Genomic DNA, 22,908 nt, shown 5'->3' with positions numbered 1-22,908 from the left:
CTGTACATACTATTTGTCTTTGTAGCTTCTAACCATTGTAGTAAATTCATATTTTTACTATTCACATTGATTATCAATGATACATTTAGAATTTCCCATTCCTAAAAGAGACATATGGAACTTCAAATGACATCTGAGGAACATCCTTGAAAAGCATATTGTTTAGAAATGTTAGAGTACTACACTGATATGCATATAGTTTATAAGAAAACTGAGTTCTAGAAAGTTGACTTGCCAAGGTCAAATTGGCAATAGCATCAGTGGTAGGATTTGAACCCAGGTTTGACTCATTTGATCTTAAAGGAAATTATTTCCAAAGCTGGTAACACTAGCACATATAGTTTATATTTAAAGGTTTGCCATGAGGTAGAGAGATTGGATTTGTTATTTTTATCCTGGAGGGCAGGGCCAAAGGAAGGAAGATTTTAATACACCATAAGAAATAGCTCCCTAACAATTAATGTTTTCCAAAACTGAATGGGCTGCTTCAAGAGCACTGAGTTCCCTATCCATGGATATCTTCAAAGGGGAGTTGAGTGGCCACTGAAAAGGAGATAAATATTGTTTAGAGGATTTATAACATACTGGGGAAACAGTCAGTAAGCCTGGATTGTAATAACAGTATTGATACTTCACAGCTACATGACCATGGATGGCAGTGTGGTTCAATGGAAACATCATTAAATTCGTAGAATTGAGGAGAATGAGGGGCTTGGAATAAGATGAACTCTAAGGTCCCTCCCAACAAGTCACTCACTTCCTTTATCTCAGCCTAAATTTCTTCACTGCAAAATTAAGGTGTTGAATTACCTAAAATCATGTTATTCTGTCTATAGAATCTGTTTAGACCATATATTATTTTGATCATTAGTATAGTATCATATAGGTAGCAATCTACATCAGAGATATCAGACATCCTGTTGCAACCTACCTGAGTACAGCCTGAAGCAGAGTAAAATGTTATTGGGAAATATTTAAGAAAATAAACAAAAATGCAATAGAATGCAGATAATGCTAATATGTGGTTCTCTAAATCGCTATGTGTCCCCTCCTTATGCATGGTTAAGTGACCTCTGATGGGGTTCTTGGGTGCCTGTGCTTGGACCCCAATTCTAAAATCACATTTTTTCTCTAAAAATCACATTTCTTCCTAGCCTCAAAACACCATCTCAAGCAGTTTCTCCCCAGTCCAAGAACAGCCTGCTACAGTGGCCAGCTACACCTATAGAATATGTTAGTTTGAACCAGCTGCGTAATGGCTGAACTGGCTGTGTCCTGGGTCATAATGACATTTACTACTCACTGACCAATCATATGTACCCGAGACTTAGATATACGTGTGCTCCCTTACATTTATCTTGTCTAACAAGACATTGATGAGAGCAGCCTGGTATTACTTAGTCCTGATCATTAGTTGACTTAGTGACATTTCTGGCCTAAAACCACACCTCCATGTAGCCCCACTTGAGCTATTTCATGATAAACTCTGGGTAAAATATCTGAGCAGTAGATACTAAAAGTGCATGTTCCATTAAGAATTAACCACTCCCTAATCCCTCCCTGAATCACCTAGTCAGCAGACTTGGAACATATTATACTATAGAATATACTATATAAACTTTACCCATACTTTCAAATCACAACTTCTCTAAGAATTCTTGCCTGCTCAAAGATGTAATTAATCTTTGCAATGCTTGAGTTCATGAAAATCTTTTCCAGACAACCCATGCAAGGAATTCCAGTCTTGGGGTTCCTCTGTCATCTCCCTACCTCTCAAGCCCTCATCAGCCCACATTTCAATCTCAGTTTGACATAACTTATCTACATGATGCAAGTAGAGAGTCACTGATGAGTGTCTTCTATACAAATGTGTGTCGCCCTACTAGCCTGACATAACTCTAGATGTTCATGATTAACTCTCCCTTTGAATTGGAAAAATGAGAACTCTCTTCAAAATAAAAATACATAATCAAAGGAGAAGTAATGTTATTACCAGTTATTAACAAAGGTAGCTAGTTGGCTTGGTGGATGGAGTGCTGAGCCTGGAGTCAGGAAGGCTCATCTTCTTGAGTTCAAATCTAGCCTCAGACATTTACTAGCTGTATGACCTTGGGCAAGTCACTTAAACTTGTTTGTGTTAGTTTCCTTATCTGTAAAATGAGCTGGAAAAGGAAATGGCAAACCAGTACTGTGTCTTTGCAAAGAAAAACCCAAGTGGGGTCACAGGGGGTCAGGCACAACTGAAAAATGACTGAACAACAGCAGTCCTCTCAGCTCCTAGTGCATTCTCCCAATATACGTTGTAGTTATTTTGTTTATGCTAAAGTACAATGGGGTGCAAGCTTTTGTCTTCTAAGGCACAGTGCCTGGAATAGAATGAACACTCACTCAATGAATGCTCATTGACTGATACATTCTTCATTTGCTCCTCACCATGCCCTGTTCCTTAGGATCTCCCTACATATCTAGTGAACTGGGCTTGGTATCAGCAAGACAGGGATTTACAATTGAGGAAACTGAGGCCCTGAGAAGTTAGTTGAATTTACCTCTGTCACAGATACCAAGTGACTTAAGTAAAATTTGCACTGGCATCCTCTGATTCTCTATCAATGCTCATTCCACTCTAGTACCATATTGCCTCTAGCCGCAGTTCTCTCTAGGCTTTCAAAAATGGGAGACACAAGAAAGCCACTTGTTGATAAGAGAAGGAAAGAATTATTTCATGGAGAATGAGAGGAGAGAGAAGTTCTCTGATGACATCCACCACAGAAGAAAATCTCTGAGAGTTGGGAAATGGCCTGACATCAGAGGAAAAAGGGAAAGAAAAAAGCCAAATCTGTTCACTTCACAGTCTTGGAGGGACAGCTCCAACCTAATGGAACCCTAATTGCCAAAGAATGATGAAACCATGTTCAACAGGCAATGCAGAAGGGAATTATATGGCAAAATGGAAAATTGTGGGTTATTTTTTATTTTGGATTAGAAATAAAGAGACAAGTTCTAGTCCCAACTTTGTCTCTTCTCAGCTATGTGACTCTAGACAAGTAAAAACAAGTTAAAAACCCTCTGAATTTCCTGACCTGCATATTAAAAATGTTAGATCTCTAAGTACCTTCCAGACTCCATATCTTATTAGTTTATGTTCTCTATATGATTTTTTAGTAACAAAAACTGAAACAAAAGATTTTCTAGTTAGTGCCAAGCCAGCCAGAAAACCAATTAACTGAAATGCCCCTTGCATGTTAGTTACTTCAAGTTTTGCTGCATATTAATACTATGGAGAATGAGATTGTGAATATAGTCATAGTTATTCAGTTATTTCAGTTGTGCCTGACACTCTGTGACCCCTTTGGGGGTTTTCTTGGCAAAGATACTGGAGTGGTTTGCCATTTCCTTCTCCAGCTCATTTTTAAAGATGAGGAAACTGAGACAAACAGAGTAAAGTGACTTGCTCAGAGTCACACAGCTTGTAAGTGTCTAGACCAGATTTGAACTCAGGAAGATGAGTCTTCCTGACTCCAAGTCCATATATTGAGCACTTAAAATGTGCTTTTCATACATCGCATCATTTGATTCCCACAATTAACTTGTGACACACAGTAATACATTATATAGATACTATCTGTAACAGTGATACTAATAAAGTAATACAGATATCATCCCCATTTCATAGATGAGCAAGAAAGGGCTCACAGAAGTTGAGTTAAGGTTACACAGGTAGGATTTGAACCTAGGACTTCCTGGCTCCTAGTCCAACACTCTAGTTATTATGCTACAAACATCTTTTCATAAAGAGATTTTATATGTATAAATTTGGGAATATGGAAATATATTTAACTTTATAATGAATACTTAAATACTTGAAATACTCTCTGCACATTGTTTAGGATAATTACATTGCTAATCAGGCATTGTTAGACCTGTCTTAATAATAATTATTCTGTTTTGATGGCTTGAAAAGACATTTTGTGCTTTTGACTGTCTACCTTTATTATTTTCAGCTGGCTATTCAAATATCAAAAGATCTTCTGCCTGGCCAAGTGCCGTTATGGGTGATCCTTCTAAGCGCTTTCGCAGGATTTCTGCTCTTGATGCTCCTCATATTAGCACTGTGGAAGGTGAGTGCTCTTTTCATTTATTTTTCTATTATAGTTGAAGAAATCATCATGAAATCATAGCCACCATATGTGGCTAGGAAATATCCTGCCTTAATTGGGTGTAACTGTACGTACCTTCAAAATCAAATCTTGTTTTTGCTTCTGTGTGGAAATATATGTATGCAAATACACATACATTCATATGTAGGTATATATGTGTGTATATACATACACATACACACACACACACACACACACACACACACACACACACACACACATACACACACAGGTGTCTGTAACTCACCTTAGAAGAAACATGTTCTTGAAAAGTTGTTGGTAAATGGGAATTTTTGTGAATGAACCAAGAGCCAAGGAGACCTCCTGTTTCACAAGATTTAATTCTGTCTCATTTTCTAACGACCAATTAAACTTTTGTATAAATCTGATTTTTCACACCTAAGGCTCCACTACAGTGAAGGTACAGGGGAATATTTTATACATTTCTTTGAGTTATACTACTAGCGTAATAAAGGAGAATTAAGACCATTATGTTTAGTAAATGCAGAGTGAATAGAAATCTATTGAAAATTATACTACATTGGTCTACTATATACTTTATACTATATTGTATAAAACATAAAGGGTTAGAAAGGTGGTATTGTGGACAGAGTTCTGGGCCTAGAGTCAGGAAGACTACTCCTCCTGAGTTCAAATCTGGCCTCAAAACTTACTAGATGTGTGACCCTGGACAAGTCACTTTAATTCTATTAGTTATCAGTTTATGAGCTTATTAGTTATCAATTTCCTCATCTGTAAAAGGAGCTAAAGAAAGAGATGGAAAATTACTCCAATATCTGTAACAGCAAGGACTTTAGCATACACAGGAGGGTCTGCTATATAGATTCTCAGATCTGCTTTTCTAAAAGAAAAGCAACTTTTAGGGGTAATTAATCATCTTTAATTACATTCACCAACAGAGAAAATAGAAGCAGAGAAATAAAGACCAACAGACAGGGCTCCAACTGTCTGGCTATAAGCAATACATACATCACAGGTCAACAGACAGATCCAACTGTCTGACCATTACATACTACGGAGTTACCAGAGAAAGAAGCACCAACATCTGGATTTTCAAAGCCAGGGAACTTCTTAGCACCTACCCAGAGTCTCATCTGGCCAAACAAACACTTTCAATGAGTAAGCCCCAAAGTAAAACCTCATGTCAGAGTGTTTATACACTTCTCAGAGTCAGAGGGCACTGACCCAGTGCCTCAATAGAAATTAACAAAAGGTATTGAGGTCTATTAATGGAAGGGGAAGATCTTTAACTCTTCCACCCACCCACCCACCATTAACCTTACATTAATGTTACAGTATCTTTGTCAAGAAAACATTAGAAAACAACAACAAATAGAACATTAAGAAATGGAAGGGAACAGAGACCAGTGACTTCACTGGTAGAGTATTCCCAAATGAAACTTCTTTTACCAATGCAGCTCATTAGGTCTGTAATTGATAATCTAAGAGAGTTGCCTACATTACCGAGAGATTGTGACTCAGTCCAAGTCACACAGCCAGGACATGTCTCTGGCAGGAAATGAATTCGGGTTTTGCTGGCTCTCTCCTCTAAATCATGGGGTTTCTCTATATCAAATTTATATTATCTCATGGAGCAGCTAGGTGGTGCAGTGGATAGAGCAGGAGCCAGGAAGACCTGAGTTCAAATCTCACCTCAGACACTTGACACTCACCAGCTCTGTGACCTTGGACAAGTTACTTAACCCCAATTGCCTCATCTCCTGATGTTCAGTCATCCTGATGAATATCTGGTCATTGGATTCAAATGGCTTTGGAGGAGAAGTGAGGCTGGTGGCCTGCACAGCCCTCCTTCACTCAAAACAAAGTCAAGTGCAAAATCATGCCATTATTTCTCTGATGGCGTGGTCTTCTTCGGCTACAGAGGACAAACATGCACACATTACCTCATGTGTTACCTCCTAAAATAATGAAAACCACAACAAAAACCCCTACTTCAATTAAATATAAATTATTGGCCCTTGTTAATTTGGACACTTTCCCAATAATTAAACAAACTGTATCATCTCTTTACCCTAGTACACACATTCCCAAGAAGATGTCAATGTATTTAATCATGATAAAACTGATTAAAAGGACATGGGGCCTTTAGGAATATCGAGCTCAATATGAATCAACAGTCCCCAAAGTTAGTCCTAGAGATGGATTTTTCATCTTTTGGGGTGGTGAACCCCTTTGGCATCCTGGGAAAGATTAGAGGTATCAAACAGGCAGCATGTGTACCCCACAACACTCCCAAGTGGGGCCTGAAGCAAATTAAAATGTGATTGAGAAATATTTAACAAAATAAGTAAAAATGAATTAATGCTAATATGTGGTTTTCTAAGTCAGCATGCTGCCACAGGGACCCTTATGGATGGTGTAGTGGCTCCAGTTTCTAAATGAGTTTGACACCACTAGTGAAAACTGTGGAATCTTTCTCAGAATAATGCTTTAAAAAAAAAAGGAAACCAATTATGTCAAGAGTTACCAAAACATATGCTTTTTTTTTTAAATCAAAGTTCATGTACGTTATGTTAAGAACCCCCAGTCATGAAAGTCCATTCTCATTGTGAAGTTCTGGAAGTCTGTGGTGTTACTGTTTCGATAAAAGAACTTCATTCTCTCTGTCCTTTCCGACTCAAGTTATTTTTCATGTGGTACACAGTTTCCCTTTTGGGAATGATAGGGAAGAGGGGAAAGTATCTCCAAAACCATTCAAATCCTAGTCAGCAAGTAGATGTAATCTCTGGTCTTTCTTCAACAAACCTCAGGGAATAAGTTTTTTTCACCCTTTCTTACTTTACCTCAATAGCACTTTCTGCAATACCTCTCTCTGCCACAGTGTGGTGCACAAATCCTGGTTTACTGTTAGTGTGATGGGGCTTAATTTCAGGCCAATCTTGTACCCTGTTTCAATAGTCTGCTTATTTTCAACTGGGTTGGTGGCCATTGTATATTTATTTGAGTGTGACCATTCATAACATAGTCTGCTGCTCATGAGTAAGATGGTTCATTGGCCTTCACAGCCTATTGCTAAGAATGCCACTTTAAAAAGAGAAAGAACATATGAGAGCTGAACTTTGGATAAGCTCTGATAGGTTTGCTACTGTGTCTTCTTGGAGTCTTTAGTGGAGGTTGTAAACAAGTACCAAAAAACATGTCGCTCCTACAATTCTATCCCCTGGTTTATGTTACCAGGCTACAAGAATACAATGTATAGCTAAGACTATTCAGTCCTTTATAGGATATCCTGTGGAATACATATAATGAATTCTTCAGATGTTTCCTGCCTGTCTCCATAAGGGGAATGTTAACTAACATACCAGAGATACAGAATATGGCACAGGGTAAAGAGAGCTATATTTGGAAGGGAAACTGGGTTTAGCTCTTATTATCTGTGTTTCCTTGGTCATAATTTCCTCATCTGAAAAATAAGTGTTAAACTAGATGACTTTTAAAATCCCTTCCAGATCTCTACCTTTCATCCTGAGGAAGAATTTGATTGTGTTCTCAAAAGGGAAATGGTCTGATGGAAGACGGAGTAACTAGAGTATTATCCCTAGTCTTCCTTTCAGGTAGACACTGACCCTTACTCAAGGAAGGCACTAGGTGAACCTAGTGTTTTGGGGCCTTGATGTCCTGCGGGCTTAGTCTGGAGCAGGCACAGGTGATCTATAGTGATCTATGGCCAGGATAGCACATAAAATTTATCCAGGACTAGAACAGACCTTTCTCTAAATTTATCTAAAGCAGAAATTCATATAGACCAGCAGTGATTCTCCTATGATTGTAACCAGTTTCTAAAAGTCTGGCAGAGATGGACTGATAGAGCATTCCTGGAGTTTCATTATCCTAGAAAGTTTCCCTCTAGAGTGAAATTACCATAGATATTAATGCCATGCTAAGAGGCAAGCTCAATCAGGGTGCCCCACACTCCAAAAGACCCTCTTACCTCCCTCAAAAATCTTTTCTTTGAACTATTTCAATAATAACAACATTTCTTGATAATTTCAGATGCAGAGATCTGAAATCCACCACTGATTACACATTCCTTTGACTTCATGCCATGCTTTCTAGTATCATGGAAATCCTCCCAGGAGGGCATTATGCCTATAATCTTATCAGTCATTTACATCTTTCTATAAATGATTTCATTTCTGAAAATAAGTTTTGACAGAGGGACAGAGAGAAGAGAAGTACTTCAAGTCACCTGGGAAAGGGGGTATGACAGTGGGGGAGAATGAGCAAAACAAGGAGAGACTAAGGACCTAAGGAAAGCCTGATTCACAGCCGTGCCTAGAGTCCATAGGATCATTGGATTTAGACTTGAAAGGGACGTGCAAGATCATCTAGTTCAATTACTTTATTTTATAGTTGAGGCAACCAAGTTTCAGAGAAACTATGTAACACAGGTAAGATTTGAACCCAGGTGCCCAGTACTAAAGCAGGTGTCTTTTCAGCTATACCACACTGTCTAGTCTACCTGGGAAAGTAAAGAATAAAGTGAAGACCATTTACCATCTGACTTCTCTGAGGTCATAATACAAATACTGTTATATTGGACCATGTGGTACAACTATGTATGTTGTATGTAAATAGGGGTGTGTTGGAAGTCAGTTCAGCTCTCACACGCAGAGTGTTAAATTTTCAGTGTAATTACACTTCAAAAGTTGGCAAATGCTACAAATCAGGGCTTGCTTGATTTATCACTGTATTGATTTTTCTAGACTTAAGAAAGTGTAATAATGTAGCTTAAGCTCAAAAATATGTTATGGATATATTTTTTTCAGAGTGAAACAGTTGTTAAAAAATTTACCAACAAACAAACCCCTATCTATAAAGGTTGTCATGAAACTGAGACTTTTAATTGATGGAGAAAAATACACTGTTAGATGCCTCAACTTGGAACTTAGTTGGACCAAGATTCTCCTGCTAGAATTCAGCTGCTGGTGAAAGGTGTGGAGAAGTACAGATGGATTTCACAATGACCTTAGGACAAACATTTAGAGGAAAAATGATACTAAACTTCTATTTCAAGTCAGTTAGAGCTATGCATCCCAGAAATTCTTCTCCAAGCCAGGTGCAGAAGATGTTAGATTGCAAAAGCATGACAGCTTAGGATGTGTCCACATGCAATCGAATTGAAAACAGGTAGGCAAAGGCCTAGGAAAAAGGAATTGTGGATGGCAGAGGCAGGGGAGGTGTACCCCTTAAACTAGAAGTATGCCACCCTCCCACAGGATGTTGCTGCCAGTCTAGGGCACAACCCTTGGTGTCCCTCACTAGTTACAACTAAGTCAGGTTCATCTAGTTAAAAAATATTTATTGAGAACTTGATGGATCCAATAAAATGGAAATTGGCATTTGTCCAGCTCTACTTGAAATGTAGTCATTGGTAGGAGAGCTTTGTCCAGTGATTTTCTAGAGTCATGTCTCTAACAAAAAGCCACGTTTCAAAGAGTGGAAAAGTTTGACAAATAGAAACTCTGTGGCTATGATGCCCAGGCAGCTAGATTATCTTGTTGATTAAATCACCAAAGGTTTTAGGAATATTGTACAGTTTGAAATGCATGTTTACCTCAGAGCAGATGCGTTCATTCTGGCCCCCACTGCACAGATGACTCCAAGATGGTGCGTAGGGTTTGGTGAGGAGTTAGCAGAAATCTAATTTTTCATTATAAGGATGATAAAAGCTATTTCAGAATTTTCCATGTCCCATAAGCCTTGGTAGATTATTATCTCTTCTCCCCAAAAGATTCTGGTACCCTTCTAGCTGCCCAGAACACACCCAGTCCTCTATGGTTGACTTATATAGTTGACTATGGAGAGGATTCCATAAGCCAACAGCTGCAGAATAGATTGAGCCTCCTGAAACTGCCCTGTCCTGAATCCTTGGATTTAGGGATTTGCAAAATGGTTACTATATCTAATATTTATGTACCATTTATTTATATATTCTATCTCCTCACAACAGCCTTGTAAGATAAGTACTATTTTATAGATGAAGAAAGTGAGTCTTCTGGAGGTGACTTATCTAAGGTCACCAGTAATTATCTCAGGCAGAATTTAAATTTAGGTCTTGTTGAGTCCCAGATCAGCACTCTTATCTGCTTGCTGCCGACTAGCTAGTTACTAGCTATGTGACTAAGGAAAATCTGACACTAGAAAAATTGGTCTATGTGCTTAGCAAGTTCTCCCTATCCAACTGTTACTAGGGCTGGCTAGTATATCCTTAGCTAATCTTGTCTTATGCCCATCAGATAGTTGCTGGGGAATTTATCTTCCACTTTGAGAAAAAGAAAGAGAGGAGAAACTGCGAGTTGTGGTGTGTGCCCCATAAAATACTTATCTGTGTTCGTTTGTTTGTACAAGGCTTTTTGGGTCATTTTGCTGGGAAAGAAATGTCTTTGACCGACCAAAAATTTCTAAGTATGGCAGTAATTTGATAGATGTTGCAAATACATTGGCATGTAGTAAAAGTGATCATTAACTTTTGTGAATTACTACACCAAAAATCTCTAATAAATGACTAAAACAAAACTTTCAGACTTCACCTGTGACTTCATTAGTAGTGCAAGGAAATCCCTGTGAGGAAAAGCCATCTGGGAATGCTGGTCAGCATTAGCTATACTTGTTGTTGAGTCATTTTTTCAGTCATGTCTGACTCTTCATGACTCCAGTTGGGGTTTTCTTAGCAAAGATTCTAGAGTGATTTACCATTTCCTTCTCCAGCTCATTTTACAAATGAGGAAACTGAGGTAAACCAGGTTAATTGACTTGCCCAGGGTCCCGCAAACAGTATGAGGCCAGATTTGAACTCAGAAAGAGGAGTCTTCCTGGCTCCAGGCCTGACATTCTATCCACTGTGCTACTTAGCTGCCCAATTTGCTCTGTTATTTTATAGTCTTAAAGAGTTTCCTAGGGCACTAAGAGATTGAGCGACTTGCCCAGGATGACACAAATAGTATGTGGGAGAGGAGGGATTTGTCATATGGGACATAGAAAATTCTGCAGCAGTTTTCTATCATCTTTGTAAGGATTTATAACTTCCACTCTCCATCCACCAAAAAACCCCCACCCACCATCTCAGCCTTTTCTGAACTGGTGCCCAGAACTACCTTGAGACAAACACACCTTTCAAAGAGTTTTTTTTATTTAATCAACAAAGGCCTAGGGCTATAATGAGTATCATAGCTAAGGGGTTTCATTTATCAGATTTTTCCTCTTTTTGAAATATGGCTGTTTTTCAGTTCTCTATTCAGTACGCCACTCTGTCTTATTAATGATAATGTTAATGACACATTATAACCATAATAGCCAATTATTATATAAATATCATTTTTAACATTTATTTCCCAAATCTTGATACAAATTATATATATATTTCATATTTTCTTTACAGATTGGATTCTTCAAAAGGCCATTAAAGAAGAAGATGGAAAAATGATATTTCATGCCAGAGGGAAAAAATAGCATCTGTTCAACGATCTGTCCTCAGGCTTGTTTCAAATTTGTGACCAGAAAAAGTGGAAATGTAATTATCATCTACAGGGTCACACACCTTTGTTCTATCAAGGAATTCATCACCCAGGGGGGAAAAACAGATCAAGAATGATCCCAAATGACAAACATAAATTTATATTTGTAAAATATTAGAAAATATTTTAAAACAATTACTCATTTTTGCTGAGTAATTGAATTTATGATTACAAAGTGTTTTGAATAGGAAGGACAACCTATTCAAATGTGCTTCAGGAATGAAGGAAAAGATGTCAGGCTCATGGAAACATGTTTTGTTTTGTTTTGTTTTTTTTCCTCCAGAAAAATACAATTTAGACTTTCTTTCTTTGACCCCACTGGAAATCTAGATTTTCAGAGTTTGAACATGCCAGGAAAGAGCTTGCTTGCTAGAGTCATTTCCCATCCTGAAATACTGATCTCAAGGGAGAGGACATTCTGTAACAAGGACTCGTGACACAGAGGAGACAAAACATGCAGTGACACAGGGTCATAGCAGGTAGCCTTTGGGTCAATCTCTGTGCATAGAAAAGTTCATTTCCCAGGGTGTCTAGAAAGCAAGGTCTCTCCAGCTGAAATTTTATCCCAGGTTGAGAATGAAGCACTGCTAGAAGACAAGCACACTGAATGGCTGGGTTTATAAACTTTTACAGGACACACTGAACTTGCATTTTTAAACTTTCAGCATCAATGTAAAACTTCATGGTAGTGGAAAAAAGCACTTAAAAACAATTTTTAATTTTATGTATGCCTTTAAAAATGTGATGTGATTTATTCTCAAAGAATGAAGTGTGAGGATATGCTGAAATGAGTTTCTAAAAATGGGATGTGGTTGGTAAATGACTATAAAGTGCCTGTTGCACCTTTGTGAATCAACTTTGATCCGGATTTCCCATTTTCGAAGGCAGCCCAAAGAAGGAATTCTCTTAGGTCCTTGGTACAGGGTTAATCCAATCCAAAAACTAAGACAGGGTTTTTATTTTATTTTATTTTGTGTTTTTTATTTTGTTTCTTGAGGTTTATTTTTTCAAATACATTTCTTTTTTTCTATAAAAGATAAAATTCCATTTTAGAATAAGACTTCACCAAAAAGTGTTTTCAGTGCATGAGCTACATATATAGAGTAAATAGATCACTAGAAATATATTTAAAGCATTTTGTGTTTGAAAGCTGGCAACAACAAGAAGTCACTGCTCCATGTTTATCTTTTCAAGTAATTTTCCTAAGGAAAATAGAGTTAACCAGAACACCAGCTGCCATAGACAATCCTTTTTATTTTCTATGACAGGAACACCAAGTGCATGAGTGTACAATAGTTCTATCAGTCAATAAACATTTAGTAAGTGCCTACTATGTGCCAAGTACTGTGCTAAGTGTTAAGAACATAAAGGATGGTAAAAGATAGCTCCAGCTATCAAGGGGATCACAGTCTAATAAGGGAGATAATATGAAAACAACAGTGTACAAATAGATACATTACAGGATAAATGGGAGAGAATCAGTATAGAGAAGGCACCCATATTAAGAAAGATCAGGAGAGGTTTCCAGCAGAAAATGGAACTTGAAGGAAGCCAGGAAGTGGAAACAAGAAAGATGAGTATTCCAAGCCTGGGAAAATGCCCAGAGTCTGGAGTTGGAATGTCTTGTGTAGGAACCACAAGGAGGTCATTGCCATTGGAACACAGAGTATGTGAGGAGGAGGGAAGACTAAGGTGTAAAAAGGTAGGAGACCAGCTTGTAAAGGTCTTCGAATGTCAAGGATCATTCTATATTTGATTCTGGAGATGAGAGCACTGGTGTTTATTGAATAAGGAGGTGCCTGGTCAGAGCTGCATTTTATGTGTAAACTACTGCTGTAAAGTGCCTTCAAATTTTAAAACAGCTTTCCAATTGATATCACATCCCATCCATTATGAATTACTGAGGTAAAAACTCAATTGACCAGAACCTCAGACCTAAAGAAGAGTTTCAGTTAACCAGAATTTTTCTATGGTCATTTCTAAGGAAAATAAATAATAAGAAAACAAGTCAATAGTAGATATTACTTCAATGCCCCAACTTCAGGGTGTTCCAATTCAAAGTCAGCATAGTTTTATAATATTTCCATATCTATATCCTTTCTTGCCACTTATTGACACCTGCTCACTCCTGCTGCCCATAGACACAGCTCTTTCATGGTACCTGATAACTGCTCCCAAATCTCTACTTTGTCATTCCCTTCACATGCCATCCTCTTACTCCAAAATTACTACTTCCTTTTGATGTCCCTTGTTCATAAAAATTCATATTACCTCAGTGTTCTGATCTCAGCTAGTTCTTAGGCAGAAATCAAACTGATTGGGATAATTAACCTCTCAACCTCAGTTTCCTCAATTTGGACTAAACTTCCAAGGTCTCAATCTAGGGCTATATCTATGATCCTAATTCACACTAAGGTGATGCTTCAACTTTCCCACAGAGTGCCCTTTAAAAGAGAATGCTTATTGATCCAATGGAAGAAAGTTTCGATGGTAGAATTTCAAATAATGTGAAAAATAGTAAGAGAAGTATTTAGGATCTAGGAAACTTCCTAATACCCCTCAAGTCATAAAGTATGTGTTTACCTGCTCTTTCTATCCAGAAGTCATTGCAACACCATTTTCAACCATAGGAATGGAAACAAAAAATAACATCTGTGTATTAATTTTCCCATTTTCCCATGTTAACTTCATTAAAGCTTTATTACATATGGGATTGCATAGGGCTAGAGACTAGTCCTGTGACTTCATTGGTAAAGAGAATTCCCAGGTGAGAAAACTCCATCTACCAATTCAGGGCAGCAGGCAGAGTCTTTTCTGGGAGAGTCTTAAAAGAGTTGCTTAGAGCATCAAGAGTTGAAGTAACTTGCCCAACACACACAAACACACACACACATAGTATACATATATATACATACATATATATGCGTATATACATACGCATATATATACATTCAAAGGTAAGACAGGGACCCAGGACTTCTTGACTTCAAGGCCAGCTCTATCCACTATTAAAGCAAATAAACCAGTATCAATTAAGTATGAAGTTTTCATATTTAAAGATTAAAAAAAAGGTAAAAATGACAAAAGTTTTCTTTGCTCACTTTGCATATGAGCTCAAATTTCATCAGTCCTTTCATTTACTTTATAATATGGCAGTTACCCAAACAACCATTAATTCATTGATTGTATTTGGAAGTATAACTAAAAATTAAGAAGAGAAATAGCAACAGTAGATTCCTAGAAAGAATTCCACGTAGTCTGTTTAGCCACACATCATGTATGTATATATAGGTATATATGTATATATGTGTTTGTGTATGTGTATATGTTATATATACATATATGTGTGTATACATACATATATGCATTTTTCTAAAGGAATAAGTATATTAAAAGTTGTGTGAGCAGATTGGCTAACAGAATATTTTATTTTAAAATGTTGCTAACATTCTTATTCAGCTGGTTGCCTTAGTCTCCTTTGTGACTTGCTTTTCAGTTCCTTCCTTGTACCATAAATTTTAAAGATACTTATGATTTAATTGTATTGTACAATACTGTACATAGGGGACACATTACCAGAATAAAGAACTCCAGTTCCACAGTCCCCAGCTTATGATTTTAACTTTGTATTAGTAAAATTTCTGCACTTAACAAGAAAAAGAAGAGATTGAAAATATATCTCTGCAATGTGGCACAGTTCGATAAAATCATAGCTTTCTAGAATCTACTTGGCTTCGGAGTCATAGCCAGGCATCTTTGTGTCCTGTTCAAGTGACATGAAACATAGATGAGAAGAAATGCAAGTGTTCTTGGAAAACCAGCAACAAGTATGGAAGGAGCTCACGTAGGGGAGAAAGTATTTATTACATGCTTCTGTATGTTAAGCACTGGAGATACAAATAGAAAACTTAAGATATGCCCTCTCTCAAGGAACTCACATTCTAATAGAAGGAAGGCACACATTCAGGAAGTTTTCAGCTGCAAGTCAGATGGTAACTTCCTATTCTGACTAATTATTTTTGTTAACTAGGTGACACACTTGTTTTTTTTCTAGCTACTGATGGACTACTGCAAGTGCCCCCCATTCCCTATAAATTTTAGTGTACAGGAACAAAGTCCAGTCTCCTTGCCCTAGTTTTGGTTCTAATAACTACCAAGAAGAAAAACCATTTGCATGCCATATTCAAGTATCTCAAGACTTGTTTATTATTTGAGAAAGTACATCCTTGTCCCCTGCCAAAGAGTTGTTAGTCAGTTTTGACTTCTTTCTCAGTGTCCAGAATTTTAGAAAATTTCATTCTGCAGAGTAGTTTCATGGAAAATACCAAATGTTCAAATTTGTTGTGGGTGTGAATGAAACAGAAAGATGCAGGAGATACAATGGATTTTCAAAAAAAATTATATTTGAGTTTGAGGAGGAAGAAAGAACTATCCTCTTTTGCCTAAATTTAGGTTTGAGCTTAGGTGAAAGAAAGAAATGTTTCATTAAAAAGGGCAAAAACAATGACCAAGTTAGGATTTATTGAATTTGAGGTTGCAGCAAGTCTTGAGCAGCCCTGCTTACAATATCCACTCCCACGTATTTCTAAGGCCCACATATCATTTATAGGATTGCTCCAATAAGATTCTTCAAAGTGCTATCTAGTGCTAAGCCAGGCTTTGTCCTTTCTTTGTCTAATACACTGTAATCTGCTGCATTTGAATTTCATGTGCAAATTTAGCCAAAGTTAAGAAACTAGTAATGGCCAGACAGCAGATCTAGTCTGTATATCTTCATGATTTTAAATATGCTCTGAAATATGCACACTGTTTAAGAAGGGTGGGAGAGGGGGAACGGGATGGGCTGACAGAGATTTTTTTATAGTATTTTATATATTGCCCTTGTATTTGTAACTGTTCCTCATCTTATACCCTCCCTAGCACACCTCTCCTTTGTTCCTCTTCCTTCCCACCTCACCTCTCAAAGATGTTTTCAAGGACTTGTGTTATAATAAATCTAGGTCTATTGAATTTCAATAAAATGTGTATTTTATTTAAATTAAAAAGACGAGTCAATGGGTCAGTCATTTTGGGAATACTTCAGCTTTCTATGCTATCACTATAGAAGGCTGGACAGACAGCTCAATCATCTATAAGTTTCCACAAGCATATCACAAGAAACCTCATAGATAAGTAGAACTGAGTAGGGGAGTTATGATATAGAGTGTCACTTACTAAGGGACCCTAAGTACATCAAATATACTATATTTTAGACACAGATATCAAGGGCACTCAGTAATAAAGATTAAACAGATCTCAGCAGAAAGGATCTCTTTTTTGTTCAGCAGAATTCCCCCCAAAACTGTCCGGCAATAGTCATTTACTGTCAGACCTGGGATCAGGAAGACTCATCTTTGTGAGTTCAAATCTGGCCTCAGACACTACTATCCATGGGACCCTGGGCAAGTCATTTAACCCTGTTTGCCTCAGTTTCCTCATCTGTAACATGAGCTGGAGGAGGAAATGGCAAATCACTTCAGTATCTTTGCCAAGAAATCCTCAAATGGATTGAGAACAGTTGAACACCACTGACTGAACAAGAACCAAGTCATTTACTATATAGACTGCTTGTAGGTAGACCTTACTTCAAACTCTGTCTCAGGCATTTATTACCTGTTGGACCTTAGATAAATCACCAATTAGTAAACTTCCTTGAACCTCAATTTCCTCATCAGTAAAATGAGAAGACTGGACTAGATCAGGGGTGGGGAACCTGTAACCTGGAGGCTACATGTGACCCTCTAGGTCCTCAAGTGTGACCCGTTGACTGAATTCAAACTTTCACAAAAACAAGGCTGCAGGTTTCCTACCCCTGGACTAGATCAATGACTTCCCAAGTCTCTTCTATCTAAATCCTCTTCAAAATCTTTATCTCTGTCCCAGCTGCCTGACTTGAAATTTAATCCAGAAATTCAGAGTAATAAGATCTTTAGCTGTCAGCCTTATTGTGAAAGATCTTACATGGGTAGCCTTTCTGGCTTTGTGAATTCCCCACTTCTAAGCTCATGGGAGAGTATCTGTCTGCCAGGAAAAAGGTGTTAAAATTAACCCCCTAGATTCCCTCACCAGGGATTCCCAGCACCACAACCAGAGAGCCTCACAATAATATTCCTTGTAATCATCACTCAAAAAACAGGGAAAAATGAAAAGAATTGATGGCATTTCAAATGCTTTGCTGCCTTTCTTCAGATCAGCTTTATATTCATTATAAATCAAAACATTGTCCAATAGCAGATAAGTCACTCAGTTCAAGGCTCTGTAAGGAATTCCTTGCTTTATTTTCAAAAGCCAGAGGCTGGGAAATTTCAATGCCATGAGAACTGGGCAATGGGAATGAGAGACCTGATTTGAATGAGAGGCACACATGACCTCATCATGCACCAATTGGTTTCTCCTCAGCCACTCCACAGTGGGAGGCTTTTGTTTTGGTCTGGGGTTTCCTTGGCAAGGCCATTATCTGCCAAGGCCTTGAATACGTTTTGGCTCATGGGAGCCTGTGAAATCCTAAACCATCTGACACCATAATAATAGACTGAAGGCTGAGAGGTGCTCCTGGCTAAGAATGTGCTAGCACCACATCGAGGCTTTGGAAGTCATGTCCTTGTGAGAGTTGAGGCCTGGGAGGGGTCAGGGCAGGGGCGGGGGGTCTGCTGCATCACCAACCCCTGGTTAGGAAACTCATGTTTGCTATTCAAATTTGGTTTGCTTCTCCCTACATATGTCAATTGGGAAGCTGAGGTTGAGAAAAACTGTGAAAAGAATACATGACATGTAAAATATTCTTGTGTAGTGCTCCATTGTGCTGATTACACACACACACACACACACACACACACACACACACACACACACACAAAGTTTGTTATGGAAAAGCAGGAGAATTTAACTGTTCCTCTCTTCTATAGAACTACCTGGTGTCTATAAACTTGGAAGTGTGTGACATCCTCGGCAACCTTGGAAGAGGTTTCATTGTGTGAGACCTTGAGCACACCCAGGGCTTCAGCCTTAGAGAGTCAGGAAATAAAATATGAATGGCATATCCCTTTAATCCATATTTGAATTGTTTTAGAAAGATTCCAAAAATCATCTGGCAGGATAAGGTACCAGACACTGAGGTCCTTGCTGGAACTGAACTTCCAGGCATTCAAACTATGCTTCAGTGAGTGCAACTCCGATGGGCTGGCCATGTTGTTCGAATGCAAAATGTACGCTTGCCAAAAAGATTATTTTATGGTGATCACATGGTGGTCAGAAGAAGCAAGCAATACAAGGACACTCTCACGGTCTCTCTGGAGAACTTTGGAATTGATTGTGCAACATGGGAGACACTGGCACAGGACCACTCAGCATGGAATGCCCACATCAGAAAAGGTGCTGTGTTCTATGAGCAAAGCAAGAATTGAAAGAGCTCAAAGGAAATGAAAGATGTACAAATTTAGGGAATCTACACCAAATGTTCACATGAACTATGTGTGCCCAACTAGTGGTAAAGGATTCAGAGCTCATACTGGTCTGATCAGCCACAGCCATATACATCGTAACTTGACTCTAGCATAGGGATATCATTTTGGTCCTCTTTGAGAATGAAGGACAACGACCAACACATATCAGAGAACAAACTGGGTTTTAATACAAAAATCTGATTTTTAGCACATCATTTTGAGAAGGCAGTAGTATTCCTGCTCCCATATAGTCCCTCCCCCAGTTCAGACTTTGTCCTGTAAGGTTACTTTATTTATAAAAAAGAAAAAACTGATCATATGCCCAAACTCCCTTTTGACTTTAAACTCCCTGAGGGCAAAGATTACATGTTAGTCCCATGGTCCCTATAACTCAGAGCCTTGGAAAATGGTAAGCATTCAAAATCAATTATTATTATAAAACCATCAAAGACTTCAGAGATGATCAAGTCCAGCCCCATTATTTTACAAATGAAGTAACTGCTTACTCTCAAGATCAGAAAGGAAATAATTAAGGTAGAATTTGAACTCAGGTCCTCTAGACTTCAGAGTCAATGCTCTTTATACTCTACTATGTGTCAGTAGATTGATTAATTGCTTAATCAGGCACAGATTCTGCCACAATCTGACAGAAGAAAAGTCGATCTGCTAAGGGCATTATTGTTATTCAGTCATTCAGTGGTGTCTGACTCTTTGTGACCCCATTTGGGGTTTTCTCGACAAAGATACCACAGTGGTTTCCTTCTTTTTTTATTTTTGTTTGGTCATTTTGGTCATGTCTGACTCTGTGACTCTTTTTGAGGTTTCCTTGGCAAAGATACTGGAGTGGTTTGCCATTTCCTTCTCCAGGTCATTTTACAGATGAGGAAACTGAGGCAACCAGGGTTAAATGACTTGCCCAGGCTCCCACAGCTAGTAAGTGTCCGATGCCAGATTTGAATTCAGGTCTTCCTGACTCCAAGTTCAGCACTCTACTTCCTATAACACCTACCTGCCTCATTAAGGGTATTTCCCTTGAATCGGATATACCTTGGTTTAGTGAAAGAAACTCAGAGAGCCATAGCAGTTCAACATTCCTGAAAAAAAAAGTAAAGTTTACAAAAGTATCCAGGAGATAATTGCAAATAATGGTGTTTAGCATTTCACTTTTGAGAAGTACCCCCCTTCCCCTCCATGTACTCAAGATGCAACGGAATCAGCTATGACTCTCATTAGGAAACACTGTTGCAAGAAGAATAGAAACTTGTATATTTATACTGGGAGATTTTTTAATCTTCAGTGGAAAGTATTTTTAATTATATTCATTTTATCTCACTAAATATTTAATAATCACTTTCCTGAAACAATAAACATCACATGAAGCTGTCATATTTACTCCAAAGAGTCTCTCTGCAGAGTATGACATAAGCTCTATTTCTGCTTATTTTTACCGCAGAAAATCTTCATTGAAAGAAATTACATAGACCAGAGGCTCGTTCATTTCAATGAAACAAATTTATAAGAAGGAAATGTTTTGTTTCAGTTTGGTTTTTCTTGTTTGAAACTATTTACAAAAGAACAATAAATTTAAATATAGAAGGGACTTCAGAGACCATCCCATCTAATCCCCTCATTTTACAAATCAGGAAACCAATACCCAGAGAAATAGAGAATTGTCCAAGGTCACAGTGGTTACTGTTGGATCCTGAGAAATTCAGGCTTTGATCCTGGGTTTCCTGATTCAAATCCAGTATTCTTTTCTCTATGCCAACAAGGATTTAATCTGTTTTCATAATGATTATTAAATAATTCTGCTTAATAAATGCTAATGCATTATTTTTAAAATAGTTACTTTGGAAAAGAGATATTAAATAAGCAACTTGTGTTTGGGGGTTGACATAGCTGGACATGACTGAGAAATCTAGAAAAAACTTTTGGAGTGTCTCAAATATTGAATATCCTGTATGTTGATTTGGAGGTCAAAGGTTTTGTGCTTTGGTGTGATTCTATTTTATCTTCTGCATCATCTGTGTGTTTTACGTCAACTAAATTAGCATCCTGCTTTCAATGTTGAATAAAAGTGACTTTAAAAGAATGTGATTTCAGCACTCTTTGGAAGCACACGAATTTGATCCAAAATTAAAATGAGCTTTCAAACTTCTACCTTTTTTTTAGCTTTAGAATTTTTTTCTTATTGTTTAAAAAGGAAATTAAAAAAACATAAGTCTGTCTGTGGTGTTTCCTGGACATGCCACATCAATATAATGACACTCTATCAAACAAAAGGCAAAATAAGAAATAGCTTTCCTTGTAAAATGCTCCTGCGCTAACTATTGAAGAACAGATTGGGTTACCTGCTGAGAAACCTAAAAAAAGCTTGCCAAAGGAAAGAAGGTGAAAAGGTTTATTGTTCCATTCTTCCCAAAACTTAAGGAAAAGGGGAGAAGAGAGAAATTTCTTATAGCATAGAAATGATGGCTTAAAGGAAGAAGTTTCACTACTAATTTTTTTTTGCACTCAAAAAAAAAAATCACACCCACTCTCTTACTTTCATCTTCAGACACCCCTGTAAATATAAGTAATCAAAAAAGACTTGAGGCAGGGAGACTCACCAGCAGGCTATTGTAACAATCCAATGAGGGCCCAAACCAGAGTGATAGTAAAGGTAGAAGAAAGAAGAAGGTGGTATATTGGAGATGTATTGAAAAGGTAAAAGAGACAAGTCTTGGCAACAGATTGAAAATGGGGGTGTGAAGAATCCAGGATGACTCCTAGGTTATAAGCCTAAGGGACTCAGAGAATGGTATTGCATTCTATAATAACAGGGAAGGTAGGAGGGTGAGGGTAGGGGGAAAGATAATGAATTCTATTTTGGACATGTTGAGTTTAAATGTCTACTGGATATTCTGTTCAAGGCTGTAATGTTAGTGAGAGGTAAAGATCTTCCCTATCCATTAATAGGCCTCAGGTGGAGTCCTTTAAGGGAAGTTTGATTAGGGGAGGCTTGCTTTGTAGGAAGGCCCACATATTTTGTTAATTCTAATGAGGCATGGGGTCACAAGGGTCATGATGCCTTCCAGTATATAATATATATATATGTGTGTGTGTGTGTGTGTGTGTGTGTGTGTGTGTGTGTGTGTATGTATGTATATATACTTTTCAGTACGTACATATATATATACATATTCATATATACATATATACATACACACATATATACATATATGTATATATACATTCTGAGGTGAGACTTTGCTTTGGGGCTTACTCTTTGGAAGAAGGTTTGCATACCAGATAAGACTCTGGGTAGCTGTTAAGAAGCCCCCCAACTTTGAAAACCCAAGTGTTGGTGCTTCTCTGTCTGGTAACTACGTATGTATGTAATGGTCAGACAGTCGGATCTGTCTATTGAGCTGTTACGTACATACTGCTTATGGTCAGATAGTTAAAAGCCCTGTTTGTTCATTTTTATTTTTCTCTGCTTGTATTTTCTCTGTTGTATATGTGATTAAAGAAGATTGTTGACCCCTGAAAAGTTGCCTTCCTTTTAGAAAAGCAGATCTAAGAACCTGTACTAGTAGGCTATCCTGGATGTGTCAGGGTGCTTGTGCTACAGATGTCTGAAAGGCCATTAGAGATTTTAGGCAAAAGGTCAGCAGAGACATTGGGTCAGGATGGATAGATTTTGAGACTCATCATCATAGATATGGTAAT

General features: G+C 37.8%; 1 protein-coding gene across 1 annotated transcript in view; it reads left to right on the top strand.

Annotated features, from left to right (window-relative positions):
- Nucleotides 1-11,720, top strand: part of ITGA1 (integrin subunit alpha 1) — a 210,340-nt gene extending 198,620 nt beyond the window's left edge. The window contains exons 28-29 of the mRNA XM_072605656.1: nucleotides 4,002-4,118; nucleotides 11,581-11,720. Coding sequence (XP_072461757.1) covers nucleotides 4,002-4,118; nucleotides 11,581-11,625 — 162 coding nt within the window. The 3' untranslated portion in view covers nucleotides 11,626-11,720. The remainder of the gene's footprint in view (nucleotides 1-4,001; nucleotides 4,119-11,580) is intronic.
- Nucleotides 11,721-22,908: the final 11,188 nt, after the last annotated feature.

Source organism: Notamacropus eugenii, chromosome 4, assembly GCF_028372415.1.
Source record: "Notamacropus eugenii isolate mMacEug1 chromosome 4, mMacEug1.pri_v2, whole genome shotgun sequence".
Classification (NCBI taxonomy): Eukaryota; Metazoa; Chordata; class Mammalia; order Diprotodontia; family Macropodidae; genus Notamacropus; species Notamacropus eugenii.
Note: the sequence above shows the minus strand (reverse complement) of the source record. Positions and strands in the feature narration are given on the sequence as shown.